The 16,862-nt window shown below is 57.7% G+C and overlaps 1 protein-coding gene across 1 annotated transcript in view; it reads right to left on the bottom strand.

Moving 5' to 3' along the window:
• COL23A1 (collagen type XXIII alpha 1 chain) overlaps positions 1-16,862 on the bottom strand; it is a 315,117-nt gene that overhangs the window by 9,189 nt on the left and 289,066 nt on the right. The window contains exons 6-18 of the mRNA XM_044777582.2: positions 16,624-16,650; positions 14,668-14,694; positions 13,005-13,031; positions 8,708-8,824; positions 7,871-7,906; positions 7,444-7,470; positions 6,728-6,754; positions 5,689-5,742; positions 5,109-5,171; positions 4,583-4,627; positions 3,165-3,242; positions 1,416-1,469; positions 707-751 (exon numbers count right to left, since the gene is read on the bottom strand). Coding sequence (XP_044633517.2) covers positions 707-751; positions 1,416-1,469; positions 3,165-3,242; positions 4,583-4,627; positions 5,109-5,171; positions 5,689-5,742; positions 6,728-6,754; positions 7,444-7,470; positions 7,871-7,906; positions 8,708-8,824; positions 13,005-13,031; positions 14,668-14,694; positions 16,624-16,650 — 627 coding nt within the window. The remainder of the gene's footprint in view (positions 1-706; positions 752-1,415; positions 1,470-3,164; positions 3,243-4,582; positions 4,628-5,108; positions 5,172-5,688; positions 5,743-6,727; positions 6,755-7,443; positions 7,471-7,870; positions 7,907-8,707; positions 8,825-13,004; positions 13,032-14,667; positions 14,695-16,623; positions 16,651-16,862) is intronic.

Genomic DNA, 16,862 nt, shown 5'->3' with positions numbered 1-16,862 from the left:
AGACCCCCACTTCCTCCTTGTGGGTCCTGTCTCCGGCCCAGGTGGCGAATGCACTGAGGGGCCCATGGAGACTGGGAGGGGCGCCCCCACGCCTGCTTCACTGACCGCAGTGAAAGGCTGGAGCTAGGGGGCGGGGCAGCCACCGAGGGGCACTTACAGGGCTCAGGGACAACCCTGAGCTCACATCTCAAGAGCCCCCAACCCCCACATACAACCAACCATCCACCCAGTCACCCTCCAGCCACTCTGTTTCCTTACTCAACCAACTGTGTCATGTCCCAGATGTGCCACACACCAGGGACCAGCGCCAAAGACATGCCCACACACGCAAAGTGACAGCCTGGACACTGTGGTGTTGATGTGGGGTTGCACACACGTGCACACTTATAACAGCACTAACAGTGACAGGAAGACTGTTAGCTGAGGTCCAGAGGCTCTTCAGCACACGGGCCAGCACTGCTCTTGCGCTCTCCACATGCAGTCGGTTAACCCTCACAACAGCCGTAACCACCTCACCTCCGGGTGAGGAACTGAGGCTGCCAGAAAGTGAGCAGCCTGCCCGAGGCCTAAGGGCAGAACCAGGACTCGCACACTCTGTTCTGTGGCCTCTCTTCAACTCTGTGTGTGTGCACACACATACACACACGCACACACACAGCCCGACACCAGGCACCAGCATCACCAAGGAAAAGAAAGGCCCAGAGACCTTCTCTCCGTCGATTCCCGGGGCACCGGGCAGTCCGAGTTCACCCTGGATGGGAAGAGACAGCAAGGGAGATCATGGCGTCCTAGGGCCCGGGGAGGCATTTGTGGCCCTGCTGCCTCCCAGACCAGTGCACGTCCCTAGTCGAGGCCCTGCAGTTAGACTTCCAGGAAGGTGCCCACTGGGTGCCCAGCACTGTGCCAGGTGCCAGCCACCTCCGCCCCTCCATTTCCTCAGCCCCTACGGGCAGACGCAGCCCAGGGCTGTGATCTACAGGCTGGTAGGTTGCAGATTTGGAAGCTGAGGCTTGGAAGGTTAAATGACTTGCTCCAGGCCACACTGCCCAGGGACGATGGCTGGGACCAGAGCCGCCTGATTTCAAAGTCTTGGGCTCTTTCTCCTGAGCCAAGTAGGCAGGGTGTAAAGGATACACACAGGCCGCAGGAATGGCCTTGTAACTTAGGGACTTTGTGGTGTCCCGAGGGGCCGATTTATGGGTGCACACGTGTGGATGAGGCTTCCCAGGGAGCAGAGCAGCTAGGGCCAGGAGGAAGGCAGCCAGCTTGGTTAGGAAGGAGCAGGGCCACTTTCTCTGAGTCTCCAGAAGCCAGGCTGGGACGCGCGGAGAGAAGCAGAGGGCGGATGGCAGAGAGGAGAGGAGAGGTAGGCCACACAAAGGGCTTGGGGGCCACACAGCTGCACCTGCACTGACCTTGGCTCCAGGGGTCCCTGGTGGCCCTGGGGGCCCCTGTGGCCCAGGAGGACCCTGTGTGCAAAAGTGAAGCCAGTTAGTGTCTAGCCAGGGCTCACCCTCACTGCCCACCCACCCCTTCCCCCCGGGGGCCACGTTCCCGTCCAGCTGGGCTGCAGCAGGGTCAAGGGTCCTTACAGCCCACTTCCCACCCAGCCAGGTCAGGGCCTGCGTCTAGAGGGAGGCAAGGGAGGTGGCCCCAGGCATCTGATAAGATATCACAGATATCACAGCCTCCATGGCTATGGAGGGCCCAGAATCCCTCTGCCCTCAGAGCTAGTCTCCTCCAAATATAGATTTCTTCACCACACTATGCTGCTCCAGATCCTGTGATGGCTCCCTATTGCCTCTTGAAGCTGGCATTCAAGGCCAGCCAAAACTCATATCCCCATCAGTGCTCTAGCACTGCCTCCCTGCCTCTCCCATGAACTCTGACCGTTGATCCGTTGCCTGCTGCCTGCTGGTCCTGAGGGGTTCCTGAGTCTCACCGGTAGGGGATGGTGTCTTTGGTGTCTGTGGGTCTGACCCCACTCACAAGCTCCGGTCCTGACCTAGCCTTCCCGCAGTTTGCCTGCCCACCGTGGCTCATCACCTGCCAGACTCCTGCCTCCTCCTAAAGGCCGCACCCAGCCAGCCCCTCAGCCCTGCACGCGCTGGTTCTCTCCCTCCGGCTCTCTCACAACCTGCCCCTTCCTGCAGGCGCCGCCATGGAGATGTCCTGGCCTTCCTATCTTCCTCCCTTCCACCCACCCTCCACTAGGCCCAGGCCCAGCGCCTACCTCCCTGTGGCCTCCCTGCCTCCAGCTGTCCCCACACCCACTTTCATTCACAGTCCAACCATTCCCCAGCTACCCTCCCTCCAATATGTATTTTTAACCTCACCTCTCTGTGCTCAAGAACCAACTAGGACAGCCCACTGCCCATTGAATGACATCATCATTCCAATAGGGCATCCAAAATCGACTTCCCGCCTCCCCACACTCATAGAACTTCTCTAAGTGGCTCCCAGCCAGCCTGGAACACACCATGCACATGCACGCCCTCGGGCCACACCACACCACAGCACATCACACCGTGCAGGCCTTGGGGGGCCACAGTTACCATCAGCTTGTACTTCCCTGAGGCCTGTGGGAGGTAATTGGAATTGGAGCTCCGGTGGGATCAGGCGTCTGATGCTCAATCTGGTCTCTGATGACCACCCTTCCCTCACCCCAGCTCCCTTCCCTGGCACTCAACCTCTCTTTCCACTGGTGATGGGTCCCAAGTTTGCCAGGCACTGGGCAGGGCTCAGAGGCCACACATCTCCTGAGGCTCCTGGGGCAGGCCTTGCCACTCTTATCCTCCTGCAACGGCCATTAGAAGACTTGATCTTCCAGCCAGTGTTCCCTGGGAAGGCCCCAAGAGGCCCTGCTGGGACTGGACACCAGGAAATGCTCTGCCTCCCGCCCTGGGGGGTGGGGGCTTCCCTTCTCACTTTGGCCTCTGTGGAGCTCGGGGCAACATGGGCCACATTCACAGCGGCTCTCTCAGCATCATGTGGGTTTCAACACATCGCTGATTTCCTTATCAGGCACCTGGTGAAGTTGGGGTCTTTGTGCTAAGCTGCCCCTGGTCCCTTGTGTAAAGAAGTGCAAGATTTATACACAAAGTAAGTGGTTATTCCCTCAGGAAATGAACAAGGGTGTATCCTGGTCCTGCCGGGAACCCTACCTTAAGGGCATCCAAGATCCTGCCGTCATAGTCGATCACCACCGTGTCTCCTTGCTCGCCTTTCAGGCCTGCGGGACCCTGAGGCAGGAAGAGGAGAATGTCAGGGCAGCGCGTGGTGGCCATCTCCGTATCCCCAGAGAACCTGCTATCGTGGTCCCACCAAGGCTGTGCGGGGGCTCAACTGGAACCTGGTGGGACCAGGCAGTCGGGCCCTCCGCCATTCACTAGGGCACTGGGAAAACGCTCCAGGGGCGGGGCAGGGGGCGCAGCGGGGAAGGGGGCAGGCGCCAACTGAGGAACAACGCCCCCGCCTGCTCTGGGGGCGGCTGCGATTGCCTTCCTGTGGGAATGGAAGCCCACTGAGGCCCCATCCCTGAGTCCTTGAGGAAAAATGGAAAGTCTAATTTTGATTTGAAGTTCTACAGATTTTTAAATGTTGGCAAAGGAAGAAAAATAAAAACATGCTCCAAAACACTGTGTAAAAAAATGCACCCTCGGGCCTCCGTTTCCCAGCCTCTGGTAGAGCTGCACGGCAGTGTCTTAACATTCCCACCCAGTCCTGGTGAAGAGCTCACGTCCGCCCTCACTCTCACGTTTGCATCCGTCCACGGTACGTGCGCGCGCACGCACGCGTCCACACAGGCACGTGCACGCGCTGGCCCCGCCCTCCCCCTCTGAACCACCCCTCCCCGCCCACCCGGCAGCTTTCTGCCGGGAACGAGGAGGGGCTGTGAGCTCTCGGGTCAGGCCTGGGGCCAGCCCTTGCGGAGGGGCAGAGACCCGGGCCAGGGCCTCGCTGGCCAGGTGCCTCCGCGGGCGCGGCCTGGGCGAACTGTACCGTTTGCACAGAACCCCCACACTCAGCGCCTAATCCCGTACCCTGCCACCTGCACGACCAGGCTGCGGACTTGGACCCGTTCTTTGGAGGAGGAAAGTGGCCTCCGGGAGCATGAGGGGACATGACTGCTCGGGGCCACAGGGCCGAGAACAGGATCTGGGATGTCGACCTAAAGGTGTCTTGACAGGGGCTGGTCACAAAAGATCTGGGACCAGCCAGGGTGGCTGTGCTCCTGGCGACAGGAATGAACCTTGATGTTGGGCAAGGCACCGGGTAACGCCGTATGTGACAAACTGAAGGTCTAGCAATACGCCGAGAAAAGGGTCTCGGAGGCAGACACCCGCCTGGGGAGGGGAGAAGATGGGAGAGGTCAGGACTCTACACGCATCCCTTTTGAACACTTTACCAAAAGCATGGATTACCAGATTAAAAATGAAAAAATCCCTAATGACTTATAAAGAAAAAAATGAGCCCCAGCTCCTGGAGCTCCGCTGCTCCTCTAGGGTCTCTGGGGACAAGGGCTTCTGAAGGACCTGGGACCCTGGATTCCATCGGTGTGGCTGGAGGGGAGACCGCTTACCCGCGGCCCTGCAGCTCCGTCGGCGCCTCGCTGGCCAGGCTCCCCCTGTGGAGACGCAGGTTGCAGCCAGGTGTGCACGGCTGAAGCCCAAGGCTCCCGTGCCCTCTCCAGCCCCCTCTTCTCCAAAGGGTGCAAAGGGGCAGGGTCCATTTGCTGGAGCCCTAAGGGCCTAATATATGTGACTGGCACCCCAGGAACAGGGCTCCTGGAGGGGGGCTTGCAGGACCCTCTTCTGACCCCACGTTGTGTAGAGATGGGCCACTGAAGCCCAGGAGCCCAAGGCTACGCGGTGGCTTAGCCACACAGCTGGGCCTTCGTGGAGGCCTTGTCACTCACCCAGACCCACTGCCACCTGCCCCCAGGCTAGCCTCTGATGGCCAGTCAAACAAGACTCCTGGGCCTAGGCTCTCCCGAGACTCTCCACTTAAAAGGGCAAATTGGAGGTGAAGCCACATCTCCTCCGTATGACGGAGCCACCGGTCTGAACGGGGCCTGTGGGAGCTGGAGCAGCACACGGTAACATCACCTTTGGCCCTGGGGCGCCGTCCACGCCGTTCTCTCCCCGAGGCCCCACGCTCCCGGGCTCGCCCTGCAGCAGAGACACTCGTGTGAGGGCTGCTGGGGTCTGCTGGCTTCCAGAGCAGTTCCTGGGGAACGAGTCTGAAACCACGGACCCCAGGGCTCTCTCCTGCCCAGGGGACCCAGGATCACAGCCACCTTCCGGGCTGTGTCTTGGCATAGTTGGGGCAGCTCAGGGCTCAAGAGCCATTTTGGAGGCAGGCTGGACAGGATTTGGTGGCTGTCTCAACGGGTTGGGGGAGCAAGGATGACAGCCAGTTCCTGGCTTTGGGACAGGGCAGAGAGTGGGCCACCTAAGATGGGAACTAGGAGGACTTGAGAGTATGAGGGGAGGCAAATGGTCTGGATGAGATGCCAGGCCTGTTGGTGAGTGGGGCCCAGGGCCTTCCTGCTGCCTCCCTTTGGTCTGCCTGGGCGCCAGCCCATGCCCCATGATGTGAAAGGGCCAGGTAGGGGCTTCACTGGACAGACAGGAACCGTGGGTGGTGGGAGGCAAGGGGAACTCCGGGGGAGGGACATGTACCTACCTTGGGCCCTGGGGGTCCAGGGAGCCCTGGCTGGCTTGGTGTCCCGTCATCCCCCTGAGGAGAGAACAGCAGAGGCTGTAGCCTCAGACTTGGCCTGGCCCCCAGGCCATCTGTTGGCCATCCCTACTCTGAACCCCCAGCACACCAGTCCACTCCTGGCACCAGCACTGGTCACACTGGGTCAGGGCAGCTCCTCTCTCCCTTCCTCGGCCCTCTAGGACAGGAATGGGGTCAGATCCACCTCTGTCCCCCGCCCCCACCAGCCCAGGGCCAGCCCAGAACAGGCCTCAGCAGGTGTGTGCAGAAGGAAGGGTGGGCAGGTGAAGGAGAGGGGATTCATTCCTTCAGTCAGCAGATAGCTCATGAGCACCCCGGCGGCCAGGCAGATGAGGTCCCTGCCCAATGGGTCAGAGGAGGCCAAAGGCAAAGAAACACCCAGATAAATGCACAGCACCACGCAGGGAGGCGGAGTGCTAGGGAGAGAATGTAAGAGGATGAGATGGAGAGGAACTCGGGGAGGGTGTGCTTCAGGAGGTGGCTGGCGACGGTCTCCGGGAGGAGGGGACAGCTTTGCTGGGGCTTGCTGGAGGAGGCCGGGACATGGGAAGAGGTGAGGAAGATCACTGGGTCAGTGGTTCTCAAACTTGAGTGCACGTCAGCATCACCCAGGGGGCTGCCTGAAGAGACCGGCCCACCCTCGGCGCCTCTGATTCTGTGGGTCTGGGGTGGGCTGCAGGATGTGCAAGTCTAAAAAGCCCCCAGTGATGCTGGCACTGCTTGTCCTGGGACCACACTTTGGGAACCACTGTCCTGGGCCCTGAAGTGGGAACAAATTTGATATGTTTGAGGAAGGGAAAGAATGAGCGAATGAGTGAGTGAATGAATGAATGAGATCCTGGCTTCAGAGACAGAGGACGGAACAGCCCTCCGTAGCGAGGACTTGGGTCTGCTGAGGAGCAGGACACCTGCCCAGCCCTGCCTTTCCCTCCAGCCTCTTCCCACACCCCCCACCAAGAAGCTCCTCCACGGGCCCCCTCACCTTCTTTCCAGGAACGCCGGGCTCACCCTGAGGGGAGACAGTGGGGGAGCAAGAGAGAGGTCAGAGCTGTCCGAGCATGGCTGGACACCAGACCACCTGCTCCTCTGGTAGAAGTGGCCCTGATGACTCATGCTGGGCACAGCCCAGAGACCCTCAGCCCCTCAGAGAGGTGCACGTGGGTGATGGGGCTGACAGTCTTGGACTCCACTCTTGACTGGGTCTCTCCCAAGCTGAATGAGCTGGGCAAGTCCCTGCTCCTGGCACTGGGGATGTGCTACCCTCAGCCTCAGAGGGTGGCTGTGACATCACAGAAATGCATTGACAGCCCCTGGCTCGCAGCAGTTACTCACGAAATGGAGCTGCTTCCCCACCCTTTCCTCCCGCTCAGTCCTGGGGCTCTGGCTCCTTCAGGGACGACCACAGCCTGCCTTCCCACCCAGCAGGTGCTGCCCAAGGAGAGAAGGAGAGGGCCGACATCTGGAGAGGGCTTTCAAAGCTGATATGTTTTCCTATTTGATCCTTACAACCCAGTGTGAAGGGAAGGCAGGAAAGGTCTATCATGCTCCCACTTAACAGATGAGTAAACTGAGGCCCAGAGAGACAAAGTAACTTGCTCGAGGTCATGGAACTTGGGGGTGGGGAGGGAGAGGTGCTAGGGGTGAGGGAGCCCATCCCCCCAGGCCAGGGGTGGGGGACTAGGAATGAGGAGCACTCACCTTTGGTCCCGGGGGTCCCTTTGGGCCCTGGAACAAGAGGAGAGAAGGTGTTAAACACTGGAGGCTGCTCCTGGACTGTCTTCCTAGCCATCCTCATTTTATAAAGGGCGACACGGAGTCCAGAGAGCAGGAGGCAGGGCTGTCGCCGGAACTGGGCTGTGCTGCCCTTTCTAGGCCCAACTCCTGGTGTCTCGGACACCTGCTGCATCCCACGTCAAGCAGTCAGTGGACTGCAGCCTCCCTCCCAGGGATGCGGGGCTGGGGCCTGGCTGTCTGCTCCCCATTGCTGGTGGGGGCAAGAGCGCAGGAGTGCGCACACGTATAGCCGCAGGCAAGACCCCAGTGTGGGTGTGTGTGGGAGAGGGGCTTCCGGGCCTGGAGCCATCGTGCTGCCAGCCCAGGCCTCTGAAACGCCCTGGATACTGACCATCTCGCCATCTTGTCCAGCCTCTCCTTTGGGACCCTGAGGAGGCATAAGGGGAGAGCAATGAGGGGATGCAGGGACTCCAAGGGTAACTGAGCCCACATCTCCTGGACTGGGGCTCCAAGTTCATTCCCTCATTTCATCCTCACCAAACCCCCATCCACTTCACAGATGAGAAAATTAAGGCTCAGGGAGTTATGTGCCCAACGTGATAGGGAATGAATGAGCCAAGCGAGGAGGTGCTGGCCCCACATCAGAGGGGAAGGACAGTTGGAGTCCCTGGGTTAGGAGAGGGGTAATACAATGACGTGTGGCCTCCAGGGTTTGGGTTAGGACTATGAGAGGACAACCGGGGCTAACGAGTTAGTATCAGAGGGAGAGGTAGGGAACAGGGGTTGGTAGAGACCTGTGGAGAAAGGAGGCATATATGGGTCTCAAGTCAGGGTGGGGTCAGGATTGGGACTGAGTTTGCAACCAAGGTCAGGGGTAGGGTCTATGGGTCTGTTTGGGGCAGAATGAGGGGTAAGAGTCGGGTTTGGAGTCAGGGTCAGAGTCTGTAGGGGAGAGAGTTAGGGTCTGGATAACAGTCTTAATCGGGAGTGTGGATCAGGAAATGAGTTGGAGGTCAAGGTCTTAATTGGGTCTAGGGAGCTGGTTAGTGTTAGATTTAAGGTTTGATTGGGTAAGGGTCTGGGTCGACATTGGGGTTAGGGTAAGGGTGGGGTCTAGGTTTCGAGTGGGGACAGGGCTGAGGTTGCAGTTGGTTCTGGGATCAGGGTTTGGGCTTTTGGTAGGTACAGGATCAGGTCCTGGGTGGTCCAACTCCATGCCCTCTCTTACCGCTGGTCCTGCTGTTCCCCTGGGGCCATCTTTCCCAGTGTCGCCAGGAGGGCCCCGGGCCCCAGGGGGTCCAGGGGGCCCCGGAGGCCCAGCAGCTCCATCTTGCCCTTGGTCTCCCTGAAAGAGATGGGGCCTGGCACGACTCTGAGGTGAGAGGAAGGGGCGCGGCCTCGAGAGAGAGGCCTCCTCATGCGGGCAGCTTTCTCCTTCCCAGCCCTCGGCAGGCTCAGAGGAAAGGGCTTTGTTATTGGGCTTCTTGTCACTTCTTGCTGCCACACGAAGGGAGGGGTCCCTATACCTTGGCATAAGAGGCCAACAGGACCTTTTACACTCCAGGAATGGGCCAGCTCCCCAGCTCTCGGTGCCTGCAGCCCGGCTACGGTGTTTAGGGGAGAGAGGAGGCACGCTGGGTGTGGGACAAAGCACATGTGTCCACTAGCCCCCTTCCTCCTGGAAAGGGGACGGCAAGCCCCCTGAGAGGCCTTCCTGGTTGGTCGACTCCGCCTCATCGGGAGTGGTGGAGGCGCGCTCTTGGGGTTTGCCCCAGAGAAACGAAAACTTCTGTTCACACAGAACCTGGACACGAGTGCTCACTGCAGCTTTATTCACTATAGCCCCAAACTGGGAACGACCCAGATGTCCTCCAGTGGGTGGGAGGTTAATCAGCCAGGGTACAGCCCTATCGCGGGACACTGCTCGGCAGTAAAGAAAACGGAGCGAAAGGCTGACACACGCGGCACCTGGAGGGGTCTTGAGGGAATTATCCGGCGTGAAAAAAACCCATCTCGAAAGGTTACACACTATATGACTGGTCTACACGCACCTTGACACCAAATTACAGAGCGGAGCACAGCTTAGTGTCGTCAGGGTTAGGGATGGGGCGGGGAGGGAGGTGGCTGCGGCTATAAAAAGGATCTCTGTGCGGCGGTTACACAAATCTACAAGGGTGATAACACTGCATGGAACTAAACAGACACGTAAACGAGGACGATGGGTGAAATCTGAATAAGATTGGTGGATTGTGTCAGTTTCCTGGTGGTGACATTGTACTGCAGTGATAAAAGCTGTCACACTGCGGGCAACCGGATGAAGGGTGCCTGGGGCATTATTTATGACAACTGCATGTGAACCTCCAATTGTCTCAAAATAAAAAGTTAAAAAAAAATGACGACAAAGAGCCACACAGTTTCTCTCTCATGCAGCAAATCTCCAACTCTCGGACCCAGTGTTAGTACCGGGGCAGACCTCAGGCAGCCAGAGCCCTCACCTGGCGGCCCCACCTGCAAGGAGGGAAGACCACAGTGCCACCGGCACTTCCTGCCGCCCAGTGGTGCCATCCCCCTCGCACAGGGCGCAGTAACAGGGCACGGCCGGCTCACAGGGCCAGCAGCTCCCAGCCTTCCTGTAACCAAGAAAGGAAGATGCCTCTTGTGGAGGAGGCCCTGCTGTGTGCCCAGTGCTGACGAGCAAGCACTTCCTGGAGGTTGTCTCTCCCGAGCCTTGTGACCAGCTGGCCGGAGCACTGCTGTTGTCCGATTTTACAGATGGAGTGGTCAGGGGTCAGAGAGGGGAATCACTTACCCAGGGTTACAGAGCGAGGAAAGGCAGCACCTGCCTTGGCCACTAAGGCGGGTGGTCTCTTTTAGGCAGTTTTTCATCCCTGGACTCTGTGATATGAATGAGCTCACCTCTGTAGCCAACTGCACCTAAGGCTTAGTTCCCTAGTTTTCCCAACTGAAAAATTAACTCAGCTCTCAGCGTCTGCCACGCAGATCTGATCAGTCTGACACAGCCAGGGTCCTAACCAAGAGGACAGAATTCCAGCCCAAAGTGAGGAACATGACAGTTTGGTTAGGCCACCCAGTCCTGGTTGGCGATGCTGGTGGGTAATTCTCGCTTCATTTTACGCTGTGTTAGGAATCACTTGGAGACATTCCATCCCTGGCTGTTCCTTCCACAGCTCAGGCCCCAGCCTGGGAACCACTGGCCCAGACTCTACTTATTAAGGCAGAAAATGCGTTTGGACCGTAGGGCAGGTCCTAGGAGAGGTATTCAGGCTCTTCACTTGAGTTACCTGGCACTGAGGCCAGCCAGCAGCTCCTCCTCCCGCCCCGGCATCTGACGGCTGAGGTCTAGCCCGGACCATGCGGGGCAAGCTGGGGGAGGCTCGCAAACAGCAGGCCCAGACACGCCACTCGGAAAGCTACCTTGAGGACGCGGCGATTGTACACGTGATGGTCTCTGCTTATAAAGCCTGGATTGAGCCGTGGGAAAACCATCTAGTCGGCAAATAGGTTTTGTGGTCAGAAAGGCAGGAGGGTGATTTAGAAAACCACAGGCTGTTTCTGGAGGCAAAGCCACTTCAAGCAGCCCAGAGAAAGGCAGCATGATGATTGGGAGCAGCAGACTGTGCTCCCCAAGATGGCCACTACCCTCACTCCCACCCCACAGGCTCCTCTGTAATGTGACCTTGACGTTCCCCCTCGAGAGCTGGGGTCTATTTCTCCACCTGCTGACTCTGGGTGGGCCCTGTGACTGATGTGACCAATGGAAAGTGTGGAAGTGATGCTGTGTCCATGCTGGGTTGTAGCTCTTAACTGGCCCGCAGTTCCCCCTTCCTGCCTGTTGGAATGCGACTCTTGGAGTGCCCCTTCAGGAACCCCACCACCACGCAGGGAGAAGCGCGAGCTGCACAGAGATCCACATGTAGGTGCTCCCCAGCTGAGCTCCCAGCCAACAGCCACATTGACTGGCCATGTGAGGGTGCCATCACCTTAGGCTCCAGGCCCAGCTGCCTCTGCTGCAACAGGAGAGACCCCAGCCAACCCAGGGGGTCATGAGAGATAGTGGCCCACTGTTGTTTTAAGGTGCGGAACTTTCGGGGGTGGAGGATGTTTCACAGGCGGCTGGAACATGGGGACAGTGTGGAGTCTATCCATGAAGAGGGGAGGGGCTGGGGAAGGGATCTCCTCCTCCGTGACACCCGGGCTGGGGGAATTCTAGTCTGTTAAGGAGCGGGCACCTTTGTTTGGAAGATCAGCTTCCATACCCACCAGAAAGCAAGCAAAAGGGTTTTTCTCAGCAGCCACAAGACTCAACACGGGTGCCCTTTCTTCAACTGTAGGGAAATCTCACCAGCTTTGTGTGGCCTTGCCCTCACCCTCCCATCAAAGGCTCAGCAGCACAGATTAGCTCTGTCTTGGGGGTACCCAGCCTGGCCAGTCCCCTTCCTCGCTCCCAGGTCACATGCCCGACCACCCCGTGATGTGGGCCCAGCTGGCCTCCTTTCACAAATGGGGCTCAGAATCATAAGACTGCAGAGCTGGGACTGGGATCCAGCCCATGCTCTCGGTGCCGCGGCCCCCTTCCCTTTTCATTGCCCATATAGTGTCCTCCCCTCCCTGTCCTCCTGCTCCATTCCCGCCTCCAGGTTGGCAGATGCTCACCCTGTGTGATGGGCCCACTGCCTACAATTTCCACCCCACAACCTTCTTAAAAGCAACCGGGAGTGTGCCAGACTCCTGCCTCTCTCTGGGCAGCTGATGCCCACCTCTCAGCCTCTGCTGCCTCCCACCGGGCTGTGGTGGAAATGGCGAAGGCACGTGTCTAGGGCCACTTAAGTGACCCTTCGGCCAGATCTGCTTTGTGGGCCCACCCTACCTAGGGTCTCCACTCTGCTTCAGCCACCGTTGAAGAGACCCCAGGTGGGGCACAAGGTACTTCTGAGGCCCTGGGCCCAGGAGGCACCCAGGGCCAGGGGTAGCCTGGGCAGAGACTCTGATCCACTGTCCCCATGCTGGGTGCTGGCTACCCACTTTGATGACTGCAACGAGTCTTCACCACGGCGGCTTAGGGTAGAGGCTGTCACCCCTACTCGGTGGGTGAAACTGAGTATCAGAGCGAAAGTGACTCGCTCGGGACGCGTGGCTGGGAAGTGGCAGAGTTGAGTGAGCTCAGGGCTGCTGACCCCAGAGCCTTCCCTCTTCCTGGGGAGCCAGTTGCCCTCAGAAAGGTCAGTCTCTAGTCTGGGGCCAGTGCCAGCCCCACTGTCTACCTATCCATGGTGATAAGTGTCACGGGGATGTCTGCCAGAGACCCCTCGTCTGTGCAGCGGCTTCCACCCAGCGGCCTCTAAGGGAAACCATGTGGCGGGACAGAGCTCGGGTCGGGAGGTGGGGCTGCTCACCCACCTCTTTCTGTGATAAGCTGCAGGGACCCACAAGAAACACTGGACATGCCACATTATAACATAAAACAACCATGTGGGGGTGGTGAGGGGGTGTCACTCAGTTCTTACCCGGGGGCCAAAGTCTCCTGGTGCACCCTAGGGAAAACAAGGGAGACACCTCAGCACCTCTACTTCTGTTACTCCTTCACATGTATTGAGCATTGACTGCTCAGCGCTTCACACACATGCTCTCACTTCATCCTAACAAATACAACATGCAGGCTCTATTTTTATCTTCATTTCCAGTGAGGAAACTGAGGCACAGAGAGGCTAAATGATTTGCCTAAGGTCACGCAGCTAGCAGATCCAGGGCTTGGAAGCAGGTGGTCTGTTATCTATTGCCAGCCCCCAGACATGGTGGAGCAGAGATGAAGGAGCTGCTCCCACCACGTCCCTCGGAATCCCTGAACCTCAGAACAGTGAGGCATAATGACAGATTGTTGGTTGGTTTGTTTTTGGTGAGAAAATTGGCTCTGAGCTAACATCTGTTTCCAATCTTCCTCTTTTTTTTTTGTTCTCCCCAAACCCCCAGTTCATAGTCATATATTCCAGTTGTGAGCGCCTCTAGTTGGGCTATGTGGGACGCTGCGTCAGCAGGGCCTGAGGAGCCGTGCCATATCCGCACCCAGGATCCGAACCAGTGAACCTTGGGCCGCCTAAGCAGAGCCTGTGAACTTAACCACTCGGCCACGGGGCTGGCCCTAATTGACTGTTTTAAGTCACCAAGTTTTGGGGCAGTGTGTTATGCAGTGATGGATGCCAAGACATCGATTTCCCTCTGGTTTCAAAGCCCCTGCCTTACTCATTTCTTCAACTTGGTGGCATCAGCCAGAACCAAGGGGGCAGGCAATCAGCGCGTCTGCCAAGTGCACGAGCGCCTCATCATCTATGAAGGACGCAGACCATGGCCTCTTGCGTCTTCCCCATGGCTCGGTGAGCTTGGCTTTAATTTACATATGGAGAAACCGAGGCCCACAGAGCCAGGCAACTTACCAAAGGCCACACAGTTGGTGGTGGAGCTGGAAGGCAACCCTGAGGCTCTGAACACCAGATCCTGTGCCCTGCTCAGCCCTGGTGCTGGACTGGAACCCTGGCCGCCCTTCCATAGAGGGCCACCTCACAGCACGTGTCAGGAGTAGACGTGGCCCAGCTCCACCCAGCGCTTCCCTGGAAGCGTCCGTGTCCCACCACACCCAGGTCTGCTCTGGTCCCTCCGTCCCCTGCTCCCTTCTGAGGCACCTGGAGGTCCCAGCCCTTCATGGGTGTGGCTGTGACATTTCGTGCCAATGCCAGGGAAGCTCTTCTCACAAGGGCTTGAAAGATTCCAGAGGCAGCTGTCTGTCATCTGTTTTCCTAGGGGGTGGGGGCATCCTTCCCATAAAGACCGCCATCAACAGCCATGTTCAACCCCCCGGGCTCTCCTGGCACCGTCTCCATGATTAATTACGGTGGAAGCTTGTCATTCTGGGCAGACTGTGCTTTGAGTTTTGTCACGCTCCGGTGCCAGGAGAACTCAGATTTAACCCTCCAGGCGTTTTAAATTGTCAAATGTAAGCCTTGTAACTATTTTAGGAGGTAGGCACTACTAGCTCCACTTTACAGATGGGGAAACTGAGGCTCTAGGAGGGGCTGTGACATGCCCAAGGTCACCCTCTGGAACTGGGGTTTGGCGGCAGGTTTCTGGCATCCTTCATCAGCCTCCTGCATCTGGACAGCCTCCAGCATCACTTACCTTTTCCCCCTTGGGGCCTGGAAGTCCCTGGAGAAGGAAGGTGGAGAAAAAACAGGCGTGAATGAGGAGGATTAGGCTGGCCCCACTTCCTGCTTCCCTACGGCTTTCTTTCTTTCTTTTTTTTTTTTTAGGAAAATTAGCCCTGAGCTAACTACTGCCAATCCTCCTGTTTTTGCTGAGGAAGACTGGCTCTGAGCTAACATCCATGCTGATCTTCCTCTACTTTATATGTGGGACGCCTACCATAGCATGGCTTGCCAAGTGGTACCATGTCTGCATCCGGGTTCTGAACCGACGAACCCTGGGCCACCAAGAAGTGCGCACTTAACAGCTGAGCCACTGGGCTGGCCACTTCCCTATGGCTTTGGAGGCAGAAGGGCTGGTGCTGCTGAGCCAAGCTGCGGCCGACTGGAAAAGCACACAGGCCCGCCAGCTCTTAATGAGGGCTGCCCGTGCTGGCCCCAGGGAAGCTCCACACCTCAGTGCTCAGCTTGAGGGAGGTGGGGGCTGAGGGGTCACCAGCGAGGGCCCACTGGCATGACCTCAGCAGGGACAGGGCCATACGTGTTAGCCACTCCTCCGAGAGATCAGAGCCTCCTTGTTAGCACCTGCTGTGCTGGGTGTTGGCGAGGAGGCCACTGCTCTCAGAGTCCGGGGTGTGAGTGTGGGGTGGCTCCACGCAGGCCATGGTGGCCACCATTGCTCTCTGGCTGCAGGGAAATGTGTCTCTTTCAATCCTGCCAAGTTACCAGACCTCCTAGGGAAGAAGGTCAGGCCACAAGGCACTGACTGTGGGGCTCAGAGTCCCCAGCGTGGGGGCCGGGCTGGGGAAGGCCAGCTTGGGGCTGGCACTCTTGGTCAGGGGCTGACCTGCTCACCATCTCCATCCCTCCCCAAACCATCCATTATCCCTTCAGCCCGTAATGGATTCACTCGTTCATTCATTCAACAGCTTGTCCATCCAGGTAGTCAGTTCTTTCCTCCATCCTCTAATAATGCACGTAGCATCCGTTAACTCCTCAATCATTTGTCATTCATTCAATAGGTCATTCATTTCTTCACTCACTTGTCTGTTAAACCACTGTACATTTAACTGTCTGTATGATAAGTGATTCATTACCTCATTTGACTGTCCTTCCATCTGTCCATCTATCCATCCATCTATTCATCCATCCATCCACCCATCCATCCATCTGGCCTTCTGTTCATCAATGCATTCATCTATTTGTCCTTCCTGCCTTCCTTCCATCTATCCATCCATCTGTCTATCTACCCATTTGTCCTTCTTTCCTTCTTTCCATTCATCTATCCATCACCCATCCGTCCATCTGTCCATCCATCCCTCTGTCCTTCCTTCCATCAATCTATCCACAATCCATTCATCAATCCATTAGTTTTTCTGTTCATCCATCCATCCACCCACCCATCCATCCACCCATCCATCCATCCATCCATCCACATCCAATTATTTATTTTATTATGCTGAGTGTCTGTGCATCTTATTCATTCTGCTGCTGATGCCTGTGGACCACAGGCTCTTGGCTCAGCTGTTGAGAACTCCTCAGCCCAATGCCTACCATCTAAGTCTTGAGACCATATGGGGAAATGCCTTGTGCCTGGGGCCTGCTGGGAGGGACTTGTATGTTTTGAAGGCTGACTAGATGCTAAGGCTGGGGCTGTCCACAGTTCTCCACATCCCCAGCATCCCTGTGGGAGGATCAAGCGCCTGTTTGACAGACAGAAGCCTCAGGCTCAGGAGGTGAAGAGGCCTCCCTAAGGTCGCACAGTCAGCAGGTGGTCGAGCTAGATTTGAACTCAAGCCTGACACCCAAATGGCTTCTCTCTGGGCTGAGCCAGGTTCTCAGTGGCCCTTCCCTTTGGTGCCCCATGGTCATTCCCATCCCCCAGGGGCAGCCCCATCCCAAGACCACCGAGAACTGCCCTGTCATCACTTACGGGCTTGCCATCCAGACCCAGTGGCCCCTGGAAAACGAGAGAGAGAGAGAGAGCAGAGGTTACACGCTGGAAAGGCGTTCCTCTGTGTTTTACGACCCAGAGGCACTACTGAGTGACGCAAGAGCACAGGCTGTCCTGAGCCCACGCTCTGGCCATGTTTCACGCGGACTTGGGCTGGGGACAGCTGGGTGATGTCTGCCGCCCAGAATCCCCTCCTCTGACAGCAGAGCCCCACTTCT

Source organism: Equus asinus, chromosome 9, assembly GCF_041296235.1.
Source record: "Equus asinus isolate D_3611 breed Donkey chromosome 9, EquAss-T2T_v2, whole genome shotgun sequence".
Taxonomy (NCBI): domain Eukaryota; kingdom Metazoa; phylum Chordata; class Mammalia; order Perissodactyla; family Equidae; genus Equus; species Equus asinus.
Note: the sequence above shows the minus strand (reverse complement) of the source record. Positions and strands in the feature narration are given on the sequence as shown.